Source organism: Halichoerus grypus, chromosome 14, assembly GCF_964656455.1.
Source record: "Halichoerus grypus chromosome 14, mHalGry1.hap1.1, whole genome shotgun sequence".
NCBI lineage: Eukaryota > Metazoa > Chordata > Mammalia > Carnivora > Phocidae > Halichoerus > Halichoerus grypus.
Window position 1 is genome coordinate 28467153 of NC_135725.1, and position 19552 is coordinate 28486704.

At 36.9% G+C, this 19552-nt stretch overlaps 1 protein-coding gene across 3 annotated transcripts in view; it reads right to left on the reverse strand.

The window, feature by feature from the left end:
- Window positions 1–19552, reverse strand: part of FANCC (FA complementation group C) — a 280937-nt gene that overhangs the window by 52937 nt on the left and 208448 nt on the right. For all 3 annotated transcript variants that reach the window (XM_036084780.2, XM_078061967.1, XM_078061968.1), the window contains one exon: window positions 13221–13385. In XM_036084780.2, coding sequence (XP_035940673.1) covers window positions 13221–13385 — 165 coding nt within the window. The remainder of the gene's footprint in view (window positions 1–13220; window positions 13386–19552) is intronic.

Here is a 19552-nt window from a genome sequence, read left to right on the forward strand (position 1 = left end):
TCCCATCTTTTCCAAAAAGAGGCAGTATATAAAGAAAATGGTTCAGGTGCTTAATAAATAATTTTGGCTCCAAGTGTTTTTTGATAGCTACAATAGAGACAGAATGTGGAATTCAATTCTTTGCAAGAACAGTTCCGAACGAAGGCAGTGCCTGTCAGTAGGGAATGTCAGAGAGGCGAAGGGAAGGAAGACGCTTCCTCACTCAAGACAAACACAGGCAGCAGTCCACCTTTCCAAACCAGAAAGAGATCAGGGCTGTTTGGGTTGCCAGAGAAGCCCACAAAAATCGGATCAGCTTTTCTGGAGAACTACTTAATTCCAAGGAATTGGAAAGAACACTCTCTATTATATCCCAAAGGTGTACTTCCATGAAAACTCGATCTAAGAAGTATAACAAATTTGAGGACTGTGCCATTGCCACTTACGTGTTCAGAGAAATCACTTTTCAAAACAAAGAGCAGCAACACCAAGCAAAGGAAATGTCCAAACCCAAACATACTGGAATGTCTATTACAAATCAGCATCAGCAGGTTTTTATTTGAAAAGTAAACTTTTTCAATGACTAATTTTGTGACCATATCTTATTAAGGTTTAAAAAAAAAAGAGGATCTCAGGAAGTCTCAATAAATGGATAAATAGAGTTTTAGTTACTACTACTCATCTTTGCTACCTTTCTGTCTTTGGTATTACACTAACCTTTCTTTGTTTATTGACATTCACCTATATCATTTGAAAACACTTAAAGCCTGATTTTTCTTATCTGAGCTGAAAAAGTACAGAACCAGTAGCTTGGCAAAAGGTCAGCCTTTTCTTGTAATTTACTTTCTTTTCCTGGTAGGCACCTTTGGAGGCTGTATTAGTTCTTTCAGCAACAGGATTTAAAAAAAATTTTTTTAATAGGGAATAATATATATATATATATATATATACACACACACACACACTATAGTTCAGCAAAAGGAATTTAGCTTACATTTGGCCTTAGCTCAGTGACCTTTCCATTAGAAGGAAAAGATATAAGCTTGAGGAAACCTAATAAAACATTATAAAAAATGATATAATTACTAAAGTCAACAATAATAATAGCAACATGTGAACAGTTACTGAACGTTTATTCTGGGTGCGAGGCACCATGCTAAACATATTACAGGCATGAGACCCATTTAAATACATTTCAGTGTGCCTTACTCTGTTATCCCACCACAGTTATAAAAAGGCAGTCCCCTTTGAACTCTCAAAGTTTGGGTCAAGATTATGAACTGTACGGTCACCCTATTTAACATTCACAGCCATACCGTGAGGCCAGTTGGTTGGTCAGTCCTGCATCCATTCATTCTTCCTTTCATTTGTTCAACTGACTCATTCATTCTAGTATGTAGAAAAAAACTCTCCACCCGGTCATCAAACTCTTCAATATTTCTGTAGATTTACCTTAGAGGACATGTCATACTGAATTATTTATACTCCACAGACCCCCGGAAGGATTTCAAGCAGGCCTCCCAGAAAGGTTGTATGCAGCCTGCAGCCTGTGTGACTGTGAGGGCAACTGCAGGAAGAGACCTGAGAAGTTAGGTTTGACATTTAGGCCAAGAAATTAAAGATTTCCTCTAGGTTATCTAAACTGCAGAGAGGGGCAAGAATCTGCTGTTTAAAAGAAGACAGGCAGCCCATTTCTGAAAGTACATGACTGTATTTGGAAGCCAAGGCCACAGACACCCGGCCAATAGTAAAACAGATGAAATTCCACTGGTGTATTGTGGCAGGCAAAGAGTTGGAAGTCTAAACACAGGGCAGGGCGCACTGGTCAAAGAAAGTATGTGGTTTCTAAATGACCACACAGCACATTTGGGGAACTGCTCAAGGGGCTGGGGGGAGAACAGTGTTGGGTGTGGGGGTGGTAATTTGCACTGACTGACTGAATCAGCCTCCCCATGTCAACATGTGGCTAGGATGCTCCGTCCATGGGAAAGTGTCCATGGAAAGGTGCCAGCCCTTACGCCACTGCTCGGGGAACTTGCTGAGCTGAAGCCATAGGAATTGGACAAGCTGAAGGCCACCCAGCATTTCTGGACTGTCTGTCCCCAATGGATTAGCAGACATAATTTTCCAAACCAAATAAATTTTATTAGTTGCTGAGGGAGAACATGCTATCAGAAGTAAAATAAACAGCAAAGGAGTTCAGGCCTACCCATGAAGCCACTGCCCTCAGCTTTCTGTCTGAGCACTGTGGGTGGAGCAAAAGTAGCTATTTTCTGAGCATGTCTCTTCCTCACCAGTAATTTCTAAAACAGTTCTGAGAGGTTTCACAGGGGATGCCAAGGGGCGTTCTCCTCCCATTTCCCTTTACTTCAAGTCTTGCAGAAAAAGGCTGGAAGCACAGGTTGCTAAGACCCTATAACTTGATGAAATGTATTACTAAATAAATCAGAAACAGAGCTGCAATGGTGAAAGGCAAAGAACATTTTACTCAAAAGTAAATACTTTGAAAAACTGCTTTGGAGGATGAAAAATGAAAGCTGTAGGGTAAGCCACTAGAACCTGAAGTATGTACTCAGGTAAATGATGTGAAGCACATTTATCACATTATACAAACCAAAGACAACTGATCAGACTCCTCAGGAAATTCAGACTTACTGGGTAAATTGTGACAGAGGTTTACAGTAGGTAGAAAAAGACTGTATTTTTTAACCATGAGAATTGTTTGGACTTTTTTCAACATCAAATAATTTAACCCTCTATTTCTTTTTCTAAATATTACCTTAACAAATTCCTGTATTATAACACTTCATGTAAAATGAAATTAAAACTTACATTCTTACATTAATTTTTAAGAATTATATATGAAAAACAGCAAATACTCTACTGGTAATTACTTCCTCTGAACTAACTGAAAGAAAAATGGTGATTTTGAGATGCTCATTCTCCAAATGCAATGATATAATAAAAATCAATTTAAAGATGGGGAGAAGATATACTTGTTACAGAAAAAAAATCCGACCCCCCCCCAAAATACAATAAAACCTTAGGAGTAAAAAATATTACAACTTATATATGAGGAAAATATGTAAAACACTCCTTTAAGATCAAAAAGTAAACCTGAACAAATGGAAAGACATAAGTGTTCTTGGACAGGTGGACAGAAAGCCTTCATGCAGAAAAGATGCCAATTCTTTCTCAGTTAACCTATATATTTCACATGAGCCTCCCCCAAACAACATTAACTATCTTTCCTGAAGCTAGACACAATGGTTTCAAAGTTTATTTAGAAGATAAAACAAAAAAACAAAACAAAACAACAACAAGAAAATAAAACAAGTAAGAATTGTCAGAAAAACCCTGAAAAGGAAGAGAAATGAGGGAGAACTAGCTTTATTTTATAATAGGTGTATAAGAAAGGGTCCACCATTAAAACAAAGTGGTACTGGTGTGTGAATATACAACAGGCCCCAAAAAAAAAAAAAAAAAACACCAAAAAACCCAGAACAGAAAATAACAAAATAGGCCTAAATTATACATACAGAAATTGAATGCATATTAAGAGGGCAAGGGGTTTGCACCCTTTATCACACTTGAGATGGTAGAATGCTCTGTAACCTGAGAGTGTGGTAAAGCAACCATATTACTTCAACAAATACTTTGCAAAACCAAAACAAAAAGAAATTGGGAACCTACAGATTGAAAGAGACTTTTGAACCTATCAGCCAAATGCAACATGTAGACTTTGGACTCTGACTCCAAAAGAACCAACTGTAAAAAAAAAAAAAAAAAATTTTGAGACAATCAAGAGAATTTACTGTCTGACTAAATACGTGATGGTGCTAAGGAATTAGTATCAATTTTTTAAATATAATAATGCTATTGTAGTTATATGTATTTTCAAATACACCATATAGAGACTTCCAATTTCCTGTTGCACATGAAAGGAACTTGGAAGTCACCACTCTTATCTTAACAAGTACAAAGCAGAACACACTGAAAAATCAACAACTTTTCTTGTATCCTTAAGATAGACATAGGACAAACCTTGGCCCCTAAGACTGAAAAACAGATAAGCAAATAGAAATTGTGACTTACTGGAGTAGAGATCCACAAGTAGAAACTGCCCTAGGAACCAGTGCCAGGTAGGAAAACGTGCACTGTAATTAGTGAAGGGCTGGAGGCTCAGTGTGGACAACTCAGAGTTAGAAAGTCCAGTGGGATCCAGTCATGGAAGGCCCCCACAATATTACGAAATTTGCCTCCAGGAGCTTAACCAGGTTCTCTTAGTAAACACTGGGAGTAAATCTACTTCTACTTTAGGTTTTGAATACAATACAGCACTCCGTTCTTAACAAGGTCTGCCCTCAAGGAAAACTAGTTAACCAGAGCCTAACCTCCGGTGGTATTATCAGAGCCTAAAAGACCTGTGGGAAGGCAAATAACCAATTCCAGCCAGCTCAGGGCATTTGTCCTCTAAGTAAGGGGAAAAAAAACCCTGAGAAACTTGTGTGAAGTTCACAGTTCAGGACAAAAGCTCACTAAAAGACTGAAACCTAATTATAAGACCATAGACCACTTCCCCTCCTCTCATACCTCACCACCAAACTACAAAAGCCTATTTACAGTAGTTCTTCTTACCCAGTACATCATATCTAGCTATCAAGAAAACAATGACAAGGCATATCAAAAGGAAAAACACCCCACAATTTTAAGAGACAGAGCAATAATCAGAACCAGACACACAGAGATGTTAGAATTATCAGACTTGGAAATTAAAAACAACTATGATTAATATGCTAAGAGCATTAATAGATGGTGTGCAAGAACAGATTTGGGCACTGTAAGCAGAGTTGGGAATCTTAAAAAAACAAAAAGAAATACTAGAGATCAAAACCACTACAACAGAAATGAAGAATGCCTTTGGTGGACCATAGACTGGCTAAGGAAAGAATGTCTGAGCTAGAGGATCTATCCATGGGAACTTGAAAACCAAAAAGCAAAAGACTGAAAAAACAGAACAGAATGTCTAAGGAATGTGGGACAACTATAAAAGATGTAACATATGTGTAATGGGTGTACTAGAAGGAGAAGGAGGAGAGAGAAATAAATTTTTTTTTTAAAACAATGCCTAAGAATTTTCCCAAATTAATGTCAGATACCAAATCACAATTCCAGGAAGCCCAGAGAACACCAAGTGGGATAAATACAAAAGACTGCACTAAGCATATCATTTTGAAATTACAAAAAAAATCAAAGATAAGGAAAAAATCCCGAAAGAAGCCAGAGGGAAAATACATCATTTTTTTAAAAAATATTTATTTATTTTGAGAGAGAGAGAGAAAGAGGGAGAGGGCAAGTGTGGGGAGGGGCAGAGGGAGAGAGTCTTCAAGCAGACTCCCCATTGAGTGTAGAGCCCCATGCTGGGTTTGATCTCATGACCCTGAGATCATGACCTGAGCCAAAACCAAGAGTAGGACGCTTAACTGACTGAGCCACCCAGGCGCCTATACATCTTAACTATAGAGAAAAGAGACAGGATTATATCCAACTTCTCAGAAACCATGCAGGCAGGAAAAGAGTGGAGTGAAATATTTAAAGTGTTGAGAGAAAAAGAAATACACCTTCTAAAATTCTGTACCCTGTGAAATTACTCTTCCAAAGTGAAGGAGAAACAAACGCTTTTTCAGACAAACAAAAATTGAAGAGTTTTGTTGCCAGTAGACCTAACCTGTAAAGAAAAATTAAATGAAGTTCTTTAGAGAGAAGAAAAATAGCATAGGTCAGATACTCAGACCTACAAAAAGAACATCAAAGAAAAAATAAGGAAGGCAAAATAAAAACTTTTATTTTTCCTATTCTTAACTGATGTAACAGAAAATAGACTGTTCAAATAATAATAAATAGGAACAATGTACCCAATTATATATGTTTATGTGTGTATATATGCTTAGGGTGCTTCATATAAATGAGATGAATGACAATGATACAAGAGACAGAAAAAAGGAATTAGGATTATTTTGTTATTTAAAGGTACTCATAGGAGCCCCTGGGTGGCTCAGTCAGTTGAGCATCCAACTCTTGGTTTCGGCTGGGGTTGTGATCTCAGGGTCATGGGATCCAGCCCCAAGTTGGGCACCATGCTCAGCATGGAGTCTGCTTATCCTTCTCCCTCCCTCAACTTGCACGCTCTCTCAAATAAATAAATAAATAAATAAATAAAATCTTTTAAAAAGAAGGTACTCACTATCTGTAAAGAGGTACATATAATGTTATGTGAAAGTGGATTTGGATTAGCTATAAATGGATATTGCAAACTCTAGGGTAATTACTAAAAAAGGTAAAAAAAAGAAAGTGTAATAAATATGCTAAGAAAGAAGATGAGATAGAATGGTATCATATTAAATGTGCAATTAAAACCACAAAAGGCAGAGAAAGAGTGGAAGACAAAAAGAGGAACAAATACCAAGGGCAACAAATATAAAACAGTAAGGAATATAATAGATATTAAGACAATTATGTTAATAATCACTTTGAACCTCAATGGTCTAAATGCACCAATTAAAAGATAGAGACCAACAGAGTAGATCAAAAAACAAGACCCAACTATATTTTGTCTACAAAAAAACAACTTTAAGTATAAAGAAACATACAGGTCAAAACTAATGGATGGAGAAAAATATACCATGCTAACACGAATTAAAAGAAAGCAGGAATAGCTATATTAATTTCAGACACAGTAGGCTTCAAATCTAGCAGTTATCAGGACTAAAGAAATTCATTACATATTGATAAAGGCGTAAATTCTCCAAGAAGATACAACAATCTTTAACTTGTATGTGCCTAATAATGAAGTGTAAAATTATATGAGGAAAAAGTAACAGAACTGCAAAGTAGATGAATCCACTATCACAGCTGAAGAGTTCAACATCCCTCTATCAGAAATAGACTGATCCAGCAGGTAGAAAATCTGTAAGGACATAACTCAACAACACCATCAATCAACTGTATATATTGCCATTTGTAGTATTCTTCATCTAAACATAGCAGAATATGCATTCTTCTTAAGTTCACACGGAACTTCACTAAGATAGACCACATTCTGGGCTATAAAACACACCTTCATGAGGTGCCTGGGTGGCTCAGTCAGGTAAGCATCCGACTCTTAATTTCAGCTCAGGTCCATGATCTCAGGGTTGTGAGATGGAGCCCTGCAGCTCTGCACTCAGCATGGAGCCTGCTTGGGATTCTCTCTCTCCCTCTCCCTATGTCCCTCCCCTCCCTGCTCATGCTCTCTCTCTAAAAAACAAACAACCCCCCCAAAAACCTAAATAAACACACCCTCACAAATTTAAATGAATAGAAATCATACAATGTCATCTTTCAGATCACAATTCAATTATTTTTTTTTTTAAGATTTTTAAAATTTATTTATCTGACAGAGAGATATAGCGAGAGAGGGAACACAAGCATGAGGAGTGGGAGAGGGAGAAGCAGGCTTCCCGTGGAGCAGGGAGCCCAATGTGGGGCTTGATCCCAGGACCCTGGGATCATGACCTGAGCCAAAGGCAGACGCTTAATGACTGAGCCACCCAGGCGCCCCCACAATTCAATTATAAACTAGAAATCAATAACAGAAAGATAACTTGAAAATCCCAAATTATGTAAAGATTCAACAACACACTTCTAAGTAACACAGGGATCAAGCAAGAACCTCAAGAGAAATTTAAAATTATTTTTAACTAAATGAAAATGAAAATAAAATTTATCAAAATTTGTGGGATGCAACAAAAGTAGTGCTTAGAGGAAAATTTATAGCACTAAATACACACTCAGAAAATAAGCAGTATCTAAGATCAATAACCTAGTTTCCACCTCAGGGAGGTATTTAGAAAAAGAAAAGCAAATTAAATCCAAAGTAAACAGAAGAAAAGAAAAAGTAAGAATTAAAACAGAAATCAATGAAATAGAAATCAGGACATCAATAGAGAAAAATCAATGAAACCAGAAGCTGGTTCTTGGAATTGATCAATAAAATCAATTAAGTCTCTATCCAGGCTAACTTAAAAAAAAAAGAGAGAGAGAGAGAACAGCAATTACTAATGTCAGAAATAAAAGAGGAGACATCATTACAGATCCTATGGTCATTAAGAGGATAATAAAGGAACTCTATGAACAACTCTATGCGAATGAATTTGATAACCTAAATGAAATGGACTACTTCCTTGAAAGATAACATTCTAACAGAACTCACATAAGAAGAAATATGCTGAATAGGCCAGGCCTATACCTATTAAAGAAATTAAATGAACATTTAATAACCTTTCAAAAAAGAAAGCACCAGGCCCTGCTGAATTCTACTAAACATTCAAGGAAGAAATTGTAGCAATTCTCTACAATCTCTTTCAGGGGAGAACAGCAGAGGAAATACTTCCTAACTCTTTTTCTGGGGCCAGAAATATACTAATACCAAAAGCAGACAATAACATTATAAAAAAACTTAGAGAAAAAAGAAACACAAAACAAACCTTAGAGACCAATATCTCTGATTAACATAGAAGTAAAAATCCTCAACTAAATATTAGCAAATTGAATCTAATAGTGTATAAAAAGAATTATACATCACGACCAAGTGGAGTTTGTCATAGGTATGCACGGCTGGTTTAACTTCTGAAAATGAGTTAATGTTGGGGTGCCTGGGTGGCTCAGTTGTTAGGCATCTGCCTTTGGCTCAGGTCATGATCCCAGGGTCCTGGGATCGAGCCCCGCATTGGGCTCCCTGCTCCGCGGGAAGCCTGCTTCTCCCTCTCCCACTCCCCCTGCTTGTGTTCTTTCTCTCGCTTTGTCTCTGTCAAATAATAAAATCTTAAAAAAAAAATAAAAAAAGAAAATGAGTTAATGTTATCAGTCACATCAACAGGCTGAAAAAGAAAAGTCACGTGATCGTATCAATAGATGCAGAAAAAGTATTTGATAAAATCAAAACCAATTCAATACAAAAACTCAGTAAACTGGAATGGAGGATAATTTTCTCAAACTAATAAAGAATATCTTCAAAAACCTAACAAGAATTAATATTGCTAAAATGTCCATATACCCAAATCAATCCATATATTCAATGCAACTGCTATCAAAATTTCAATGGCAGTTTTCACAGAAATAGAACAAACAATCCTAAAATTTATAGGGAACCACAGAAGTCCCCAAAGAGTCAAAGTAATCTTGAGAAAGAACAAAGCTGGAGTCATCATGCTCCCTGATTTCATACTATTTTACAAAGCTGTAATAATTAAAACAGTATGGTATTAGCATAAAAAAAGGCATACAGATCAGTAAATAGAACAGATAGCCTCAAAATAAAGCTATGCATATATGGTCATTCTATGACAAAGGAGCCAAAAATATAAAATGGGGAGAGGACAGTCTCTTCAATAACTGAACTTGGGAAAGAACTAGAAAAATAATACTAAAATTTGTATGGAACCACAAAAGACCCTGAATAGCCAAAGCAATCATGAGAAAGAACAACAAAGCTAGAGATACCACAATCACAGATTTCAAGATACACTACAAAGCTATAGTAATCAAAACACTATGGTACTAGCACAAAAACAGACACAGATCAGTGGAACAGAATAGAGAGCCCAGAAATAAACCCATGCTTATATGGTCAATTAATCTGACAAAAGAGACAAGAATATACAATAAGTAAAAGAGAGTCTCTTCAACAAATGGTGCTGAGAAAACTGGACAGCTTTCTTACACCATGCATAAAAATAAACTCAAATGGATTAAAGACCTAACTGTGAGGCCTAAAACCACAAAACTCCTAAAAGAAAGCATAGGCAGTAATCTCTTGGACATCAGCCTTAGCCACATTTTCATGGATATATCTCCTCGGGCAAGGGAAACAAAAGCAAAAATAAGCTACTGGGACTATACAAAAGTAAAAAGCTTTTGCACAGCAAAATGAAAACACAACCTGCTGAATGGGAGAAGATATTTGCAAATGATATATCTGCTAAGGGGCTAACATCCAAAATATATAAAGAACTTCTACAACTCAACACACACACACACACACACACACACACACACACACAACTCAAAAATAGTCCAATTAAAAAATGGGCAGAGAACCTGAATGGACATTTTTCCAAAAAAGACAGATGGCCAACAGACAAGTGAAAAGATGCTCAACATCACTAATTATCAGGCAAATGCAAATCAAAACCACAATGAGATATCACCTTACACCTGTCCAAATGGCTAGAATCAGAAGGACAACAAATAACAACTGTTGGTGAGGATGTGGGGAAAAGGGAACTCTTGTGCACTGTTGGTGGGAATGTATATTTGTGCAGCCATCATGGAAAATTAAAACTATCCTATGATCCAGCAATCCCATTTCTGGGTATATATCCAAGGAAATGAAAACAGGATGTAGTGTACGTCCATGTGCACTGCAGCATTCACAATAGCCAAGATACGGAAACAACCTAAGTGTCTATCAGTAGATGCATGGATAAAGAAGATGTGGTATATTTATATACTGGAATATTATTCAGACACAAACTGCAAGAATATCCTGCAGTTTGTGACATGGATGGACCTAAGGGCATTATGTTAAGTGAAATAAGTCAAACAGAAAAACACAAATACCGTATGATATCACTTTATGTGGAATCTAAAAGAGCTGAACTCAGAAACAGAGACTAGAAAGATGGTTACCAGGAACTAGGGTGTGGTGAAATGGGGAGATGTTGAAGATGTTAAAGAGTACAAATTTCCAGTTGTAAGATGAATAAATCCTGGGGATCTAATGTACAGCATGGTGATTATAGTTGATACAGTATGATATATTTGAAAGATGCTAAGAGTAGATCTTAAATGTTCTCACCACAAAAAAGAAATGGTGATTATGTGACATGATGAAGGTGTTAGCTAAGCTATGGTGGTAATCATTTTGCAATATAAAAGTGTATCAAATTAACTTGTACATCTTAAACTTACACAATGTTGTATGTCAATTATATTTCAATAAAGCGGGGAGTGGTAAATGTAGGTAAGTAAATAAGTAAACTAGTATTTCCTCTTGAGCCTACAGGGAAACATAACAAGAAGCAAGTACACTTTGTTGTCTAATTGTGCAATAATATTTAAAAATTTTTTGAAAAGTCTAAATTTTATCTAAATTATTTTAGATCTAAGTATATTTATATATACTTCACAAATATATAACATATTTTAAATTTTCTTATAATTTGATATTTTATTAAAAAATAAAATTCATTTATAATATATTTTCTAACATCTAAGAATGGAACATTTACTTTACGAAGGAGAATGAAAAGATTTGCTTTCTCATCCACAGCTGTTTCATTGGGAAAAGATTAAACCAATACACCAGAGATTTCCCCGACTCATGACAGGGAGACGTGTACACCAAAGGAACGGGGCTAAACTGTAAGTGAAAGCAAATATGAAGAAAGCTATCTTTCCCTTGGTTTCATAGATGTTACTAATTTACCTTATTATGCCTTATTGAATAGAATGTTTTCAAATACTATTATGGTGCTAGCTTACTGTGGCATCACTTGTGAGATCAATCATTCAGAGTCGAAACAAAAAGGAATTAAATAATTCAAACACAGATGTAATAAGTTAATATTTCATCAAGAGAATTATACTTCTGCCTTAAAAGTGGACCTCTCGATATGGCTGAACTAGCTGTGTTGGTTGTATTCATCTCGTATCAACACGGAGAACAGGAGTTCTGTTAAATGAGCAGGGCAGTACACACACAGGGTAGAGAAATACTTAAAATGTTGAATAACTATTTTGAATCTCATGGTTTTTCCTGGAACAACTGTGTTGACATTTGCACTCATAGTGCAAAAGCACTAGCAAGTAAAACTACTGTGCCCAGCATGAGTCAAGCAGAGGAAGTAGTCACTGTATTCTTCACTACTACATAGAGTAATAACAGTGCCAGTTTCACACAAAAATGTGTTTGAGGAAGCAGTATAAAATATTAATTTTACTAAATTTTACACTTGAGAATACTTTTTATAAAAAAACATTCTGTGTGGTGAAAAGGAAAGCATGCATACTGCACTTCTGCTGCATAACAAATCAGGATGGTTGTCTGGAGGAAAAGCACTTGCAACTGTATGAGCTGCAAGATCAACTAGCCACCTTTTTGTAATGGAAATTTACTTGAAAGAATGGCAGACAAACAGTGGTTACTCACATACTTTCTCAAAAATAAGTGAAATGACCTTTGTACCTCAAGGAAAACAAATGACAGTATTTCGTAGCCAATGATAAATTTGAGTTTTTAAGTAGAAATTTTAATCTTGGAGAATTTGTTCCTGCCAATGTGAGCCTGAAAAGCTTCCTAATACCTAAAGACATTTCTGATGAGATTGGTGCTGACAAGAATGAAAGTGTTGATGAAGTATGTCAGGTTTAGAAGATCTGCATAACTTAATAAACCAATATTTCCCAAATGAAGCATGCATTCAAAAACCAGGCTACAAAATCCTGCTTGGGCAGAAGAGCTATTAAAATTATACCACCAAAAAAACCCCAACCAAACAAAAAAGTATTTCTCAGACATTCAATGGGTTTTAATATAACAGTATGAAAAGCTCATTGTTATAATTTCAGATTCTGCATAGCAACTAACCTTAAAACACTACCATTTTCAAATTTTGGTGAGGTATCTATCCAAGGAGAAAATCCACAATTATCTGAGATGGCTACTGCAATATTCTTGTCTTTTCCAACTATGTATCTGTGTGAGGCTGAATTTTCTTCATATACTTTAACCAAAACAACGTATCACATCAGACGGAACAGAAACACATATGAAAACCAGCTGTCTTATGTCAGATAATAAAGAGATGTGCAAAAATGTAAAACAATGCCACTCCTGTAAACAATTTTCTTCTTGGAAAAGATCACTTTTTCATAAAAATATGCTATTTGTGTGAACATGTAATCAATTTATTATTTTTAAATGAAGTAATAAATATTCTTAAAACTTGTTTTAATTTCAAGCATGGTAAAATATTGATAAATAAATAAAACCCACATTTAAAAAATAAAAAAAAAAACTCACTGGGATCCTCAATAATGCGGTGCTGAGACCAAAAGTTTGAAAACTGCATTTCCAATATACTGAAGCATTCTAAGAAAGGAAAAACAAAGCTGATTGAGAGTAAATGGACATCACTTACAGCAGAAAGGCCTCATTCACAGCATCAAAGAACTCAGGCCAGAGCACTTCCTGAGCTTCATGTCCATGGTAGGTGAGCAGAGCCTCCACCAGGGGTTCAATATCTGGCAGAGTTACAAGTGGTATACAAACTCGTGACAGGAACCTTATTTTTTCAGGAACCATTCTATGGAATAAATAAGAAATAATTATCCAAATCTTAGAGCCACGTATAATTAAAGACAGAAAATCTTCACGCTGAAGACTGATGACAAGTTACTTGCTTTGTCTCTCACATAAAGAAGGCTAACACCATCAATGAACCTTTCTCTTACTCAACTCTCCAGGAAGAAATCCTTTAGCTGAATTTCCCATTTTGACATCACTTACTGTCAGGACTTTGGCATAACTATCTACAGGCACCTCCAATTTACCATGCCCCAAACAGAACTCTTGAATTCCTTCTCCAAATGTTCTCTTCCCCAGTGCTGCTGATCTCATTTGCTCAGGTGAAAGCCCTTCAAGGTCCCCCCTTTCTTGTGCGCCTTACCAACCAGCAGTAAGTACTGTCAATTCATTTGATGACCTCTACGCTCCATCACTACCCACTAATTCACCATCACCTGTGGTCTGAGTTACTGTAGGAGCCTTTTAACTTTCTCCCTACTTCTGCCCTCATCCCCACTGTTTATCATCAGAATAGTTCCAGCAACCCTTTAAAAATTCAGATCACTTCACTTGTCTGCTCGAAGCTTTGCAATGGCTTCCCACCTCAGAGAACAAGCAAAGTCTTATACTGGCCGCTGTGGCCTTCCATGATGGTGGCCCCTTCTGTTCCTCTGGCTTCATTTTCTTCTACTCTTTCCCTTACTCATCCTGCCCCAGCCTTACAGAACTTCTCCAACTACTCCAGATGAGGTCCTGGTTTTCATTCTGCCTGGAACCCATGGCTAGCTCCTTCATTTCGTATAGGTCTCAGTTCAAGTGTTGCCTTATGTGATGGCATCCCTGACTATCCCATTCAAATGCACTGACCAATATGGTAGCACTGAGCCACATGTGGTAATTTAAATTCAAATGAAATAAAATTTATCAGTTGCACCAGCCTTATAACAAATGCTCAGTGGGTACATGAGGCTAGTGGCTTACAGTATTAGACACTGCTAATTTCCATAACTTGTCCATAACTGCAGGAAGCGCCACTGGACAGCAGAGCTTAAACACAGAAAGTGCCCTCCCACCCCATCTATCTATCTTACCGTTTTACTTTTCTTCAGAGTACTTTGCATCACCTGACCTATAATGTATTTATTTATTTTTCATCATCTGTTTCTTCCTCCTAGGATATCAGCTTTATGAGGACACGTCCTTTTTTCTGTTTTGCTCTCTGCTCCATTCCCAGCATGAAGGAACCAACTCCTTACACATACTACATGCTCAAGAAATAGATGTTAAATGAATCAACAACTAGAGATCGATACAATGAAAGTTTGAGATATAGGCTATTAGATCTTTTTCTAGTTATATTCATATATAATCATAAATCTAGAAATTTAGTCTTGTGTTTTCTGAAAAACAAATGGAACCACAACAGAAAACAAAAAGCTGTCCCGCATTTTTTTTACTTGCTGCCTATTATTAAACAAATATGTGTGTTCTGTAATTTGACAATGTCCCTATTTATGGACATTTAGGTTATTTCTGATTTCTCACCATTACAGACACTGCTACAGCGGTATCCTTGCACATGCCTATCTGGGACCCTGTGTCAGCATTTGCATATTAAATTGCACTCCAAAAGATGACCAGTTTCCTTTTTCCCAAACTCCAACCCAAGTGCATAATCTCCTTGCACTACATTCAAATATATCTGACATTCTACCACTTTCATCATCTTAAAAGAAGTTTCTCCTAGAACCCTCTGACCTGTTCCAATCCAGGCAGGTCACTTTTTATTCCCTCTGTACAGTTATCATTTTGGGATCTCTGTCCTGGGGATTTCCTTCACTTCTCTCCTGAACCCTGTATCTTTTTTTTTCTTGGTTCATTCTTCTTATGTGGGAAAAGGTGGATGAGAGATAAAGTATTTGAGACTTTGCATGTCTCGAAATTATTTTACGTTCACACTTGATTGATACTTTGGCTGAGTACAGAAATCTTATAATTTTCCAACGAAATTGTGAAGGTGTGGTTCTACTGTCTTCTAGCTTCCAGTGTTGTTCCTGAGAAGGCCCATGCTATTATGAATCTTTATTCTTTATATAAGTCTTGTTTTTACTCCCTTGAGGCTTTTGGAAATTCTCTTTGAAATTTCACACTGATGTGTGTTGGTATGGATTTACTTTTATTCATTGTGCTGGGCACTCAGTGGAGCTTAAACCAGAAAAGTTCTCTTGGATTGTTTCTTTGATAATTTTCTATCCATTATCTGTTCTCTCTTTATGAGAACTCCAATGTTTTTGAATATTGAACTTCCTGGACACTTTTCTGTCTTATTTTTCATTTCTTGGTCTTTTTACTCTAGATTTTCAAAGAACTGTTCAAATTTATCTTCCAATCCTTTTTTTTTTTTTTAAGATTTTATTTATTGAGAGAGAGAGCATGAACAGGGGGAGAGGGGCAGAGTGGGAGGAAGAAGCAGACTCCCTGCTGAGCAGGGAGCCTGATGCGGGGCTCGATTCCAGGACCCTGGGATCATGATCTGAGCCAAAGGCCCACTGAGCCACCCGGGCACCTCCCAATCCTTTTATTATGGTTTTCATCTCTCATGATTCATTTACAAGAAGTTTTTTTTAATAGCCTAGATGTTCCTTTTCCTTTTTTTAAATAGCATCCTGTTCTTATTTAATGGATATAATGTTACCTTTTATTTTTATGCAGGCACTAATATTAATTTACTTGAGATAGTCTTTTCTTTGAATAATCTTTTTTATTTGTATTGCTATTTTTTCATATTATATGCTTAATATGATTTCCTTAAATATCTGGTGACCACTGCTGGTCTGCTTATATATACATGTATTTTTTTTTGAGCTGGGTACAGTATACTTTATTGATGATACATCGCAAGATAGGTCTCCCTGAGCCCTTCCCCTTCTTCAGGGGGTCTGGGATAGAAATTGTGTAGAGGTCAGGAGATTCTCAGTGTGTTGAATTTTAACTTAAAAATTACTGAGAATACCAAAGAACTTTTGTTTATGAGGTTGTAACTTTCAACATTTATGATGTTTGAAATTAAAGCAGAGACACCTGAAAATACTTATTAATTCACTAAAAGTAACAATGATAAACTCATTAGATGTTAACATGAATAACATTTTTTGTTAAACATAACGATATTTTACAAGACAAAAATAAAATAGTGAGAAGAGTGGCACTCATTTAAATGTTTGTAAATCTTACTATATGGCCTGAAAGAAGACGCTTGGATTCTTGTACACATTTCTGCATTCAATCTGTTGCACTATATTTTGAGCAAAGTATATGAATAGAGCCTAGCCCCACAAAGATATATAGTTTTCAAAGGCAGGAGTATTTTAATGGCCTCTTCATATAACTGTGCATATTATCTTTTGATACTAGACCAAAACTCATCAAGCACTGCCCACCCCTCCTACTACAAGCCTGTCTAGGAATGCAGGTACAGCTGCCCATCATGGGTCTAGGGGATTGGTGATGGGTAGTCTCTATCATGATAACAGCTGAAATTTACTGGCCAAGCCATCCCCCCAAAGCTGCAAGTCTTCAAGCAGACTCCAGAGTTCCAAAACAGTTACATCAGGCAGAGTCTCTCAGTAAAGTTTTGGTCTAAGTAAAGAGGTGGATTCCTGGCCCTTCTTACCCCATCATCTTCCCCCATACCCCACTCTGATCTCTTATATTAAAAAGGAAAAACAAAACCAAAAACCCCACCTTCTTACTTTCTACTTCTCTGTCCTTCTGTACTTTCTCCTAGGAGAACTATTTGGCTCAGTCTTTGAAGTCATTATTTGCTATTCAGCTCTATCTCTTTAGCCTTTTATTCATTTTTTCCTGTAAGTCCCCTTTTTAGAAATGTAACCAATTTATTCGTATTTCAAGGATTTGGAAGTTTCTCTTATTATTCTTAGGGCAATTAATTATACCTTTAAAAAAAACACTTGTTTGTCCAACATAATCCATTTAATTAGTATATTTGCATCTTCTGTTTTGTTGCATTTAGTTCATTTTTCTTCATGGTGTTGGTTTTCCATGAGTATCTGGTGATTTTTTTATTTGCTCTTTCTGGAATTTGGGATTCCCCATTAGCCTCCCCATGAATGCCTTTTACTATAGCTTCCTCTGGAGGTCAGGATGTAGTGCTGGTTGGGGTTGCCAATAAATCACACTCTGCACATTGGAGCACCCCCAGAACTGCTGGGAATTAATAGCCATTTGGTGCTTACTTCTCCAAATCTTCCTCCCTCCTTCCTGCTGGAAACAGGACATTTCTGTTGTCTCTTGTTTGAAGGCAGTGGATAAGGAGGAGCGTATGAGGGCCCAGCCCATAGTTGGATTCTGTGAATTGCAGTAGTCCCAACAAGCTGTCTTGTTGGCTGCCATGTACCCTCCTGTTCCATGAATCCACCCCAGCGTTACTTTTACCTTTGCAGTAGTCCTCTCTTGCAAGCTTTTTGGGCTGTGATATTTTCCTTCAAAAATATCCCACTACCTGCTATTTGAAGCCTTTCCTGTAATTTGTGGGTTGTCAAATGCTCCCTTGTTTTACAGTATTATATACTTAATTGTTAAAATGCCCCCATCATTTCTAGGAGTTGGAGTATAAAGTGAATGCTAGGCCATGTATGAACTTAGTTCATCACTTGATTTAGTCTCTTGCATTACATTTTCATCTGCTTAGATTAGGAGAGCCACTCTTCTTCATAGGTCTTACACTTTATTTTATTTTAAAAAATTTATTTATTTTTATTTGAGACAGAGAGAGAGAGAATGCAAGTGAGACCACATGCATGAGTGGGGGGAGGGGCAGAGAGAGAGAATCTCCAAGCAGACTCCCCGCTGAGCAGAGCCCGATGATGTGGGGCTCGACCCCACGACCCATGAGATCATGAGATCATGACCTGAGCCAAAACCAAGAGTCAGATGCCTAATTCACTGAGCCACCCAGGTGCCCCAGGTCTTGTACTTTAATCTTCAGGATCTGGCCAAGCACTCTATATCGGAGTTACTCCAAAAATATGGTCCTCAGAATCATCAGCATCAGCATCCCTATGAGTGGGGCCAAAAAATCTGCTTGTTAACATCTTTTTTTTTTTAAGATTTTATTTATTTTTGCAAGAGAGAGAGAAAGAGAGCACGCGAGCAAGCACGAGCAGGGGGGAGGGGCAGAGGGAGCAGACTCCCTGGGGAGCAAGGAGCCCTGTATGGGACTCAATCCCAGGACCCTGGGATCATGACCTGAGCCAAAGGCCGACGCTTAACTGACTGAGCCACCCAGGTGCCCTCTGCTTGTTAACATCTTAACATGAGATGATCCTTATGCACACTGAAGCCTGAGAAACGCTGCTGTACACTACTTCTTCAGTAGCAGTCCCCAGAATAAGGTATCAATCTCTAGTAATAACCTGAATACTTTAAGGAGACATGATAGAACTGTATTTAAGATTTATTTTTTGTTAGTTAATTCCTATAAACTTTCAGTTGAGCTGTATTATATTCTTGATAATCAACTGTAAAATTCTCACAGAAATAAATTTTTGTCAAACTACAAAATGATTTCTTCTCATGTGTGAACAGTTCGTCTTTTCTCCTCAAATAATCACCTTTTCTAAAATTCACTTCTTGTTCTGTACCACTTTCCTAAATGACTGAGGTCTCTTTAACAACAGGTATCTTCCACAGTGCTCTACCATCTTTCTTTAACCCACCACCAAGGTGGTTTTAGATCTAAAAATAATTAACGTTTTCAAGTCCATCATCTTAGTTTAATGAAAAGAGAGATTTAGCTTGAGTTGTAAATACCTTAAATTTTTGGAATTTATTAACTTACTGGGTAGGATAGGAGAAAGGGAGAGTTGTTGTTGTGTGTGGAATGTGGAAGGTTTTTTGTATATTTTGCACAGAATGTAGAATATTTTGCATAGAATAAGGGTTCTGAGAATGTTTGAGAAATGGAAAAAGAGTTATGTGTACTCATAGTAAATCCAGAACTCTGAAATAAAGAAGCAGGGAGGTAGTGATCTTGCCCTTCAACAATCCTCCTCTCTAAAAGACCTGTAAGTCCAACTTTTCTCTCATTATCTTAAAATTCTTACCATCCTCTCATTACCTTAAAAGAGAGGAGTCAGAGACTATCACTGGTGACTAGGTGAGTGG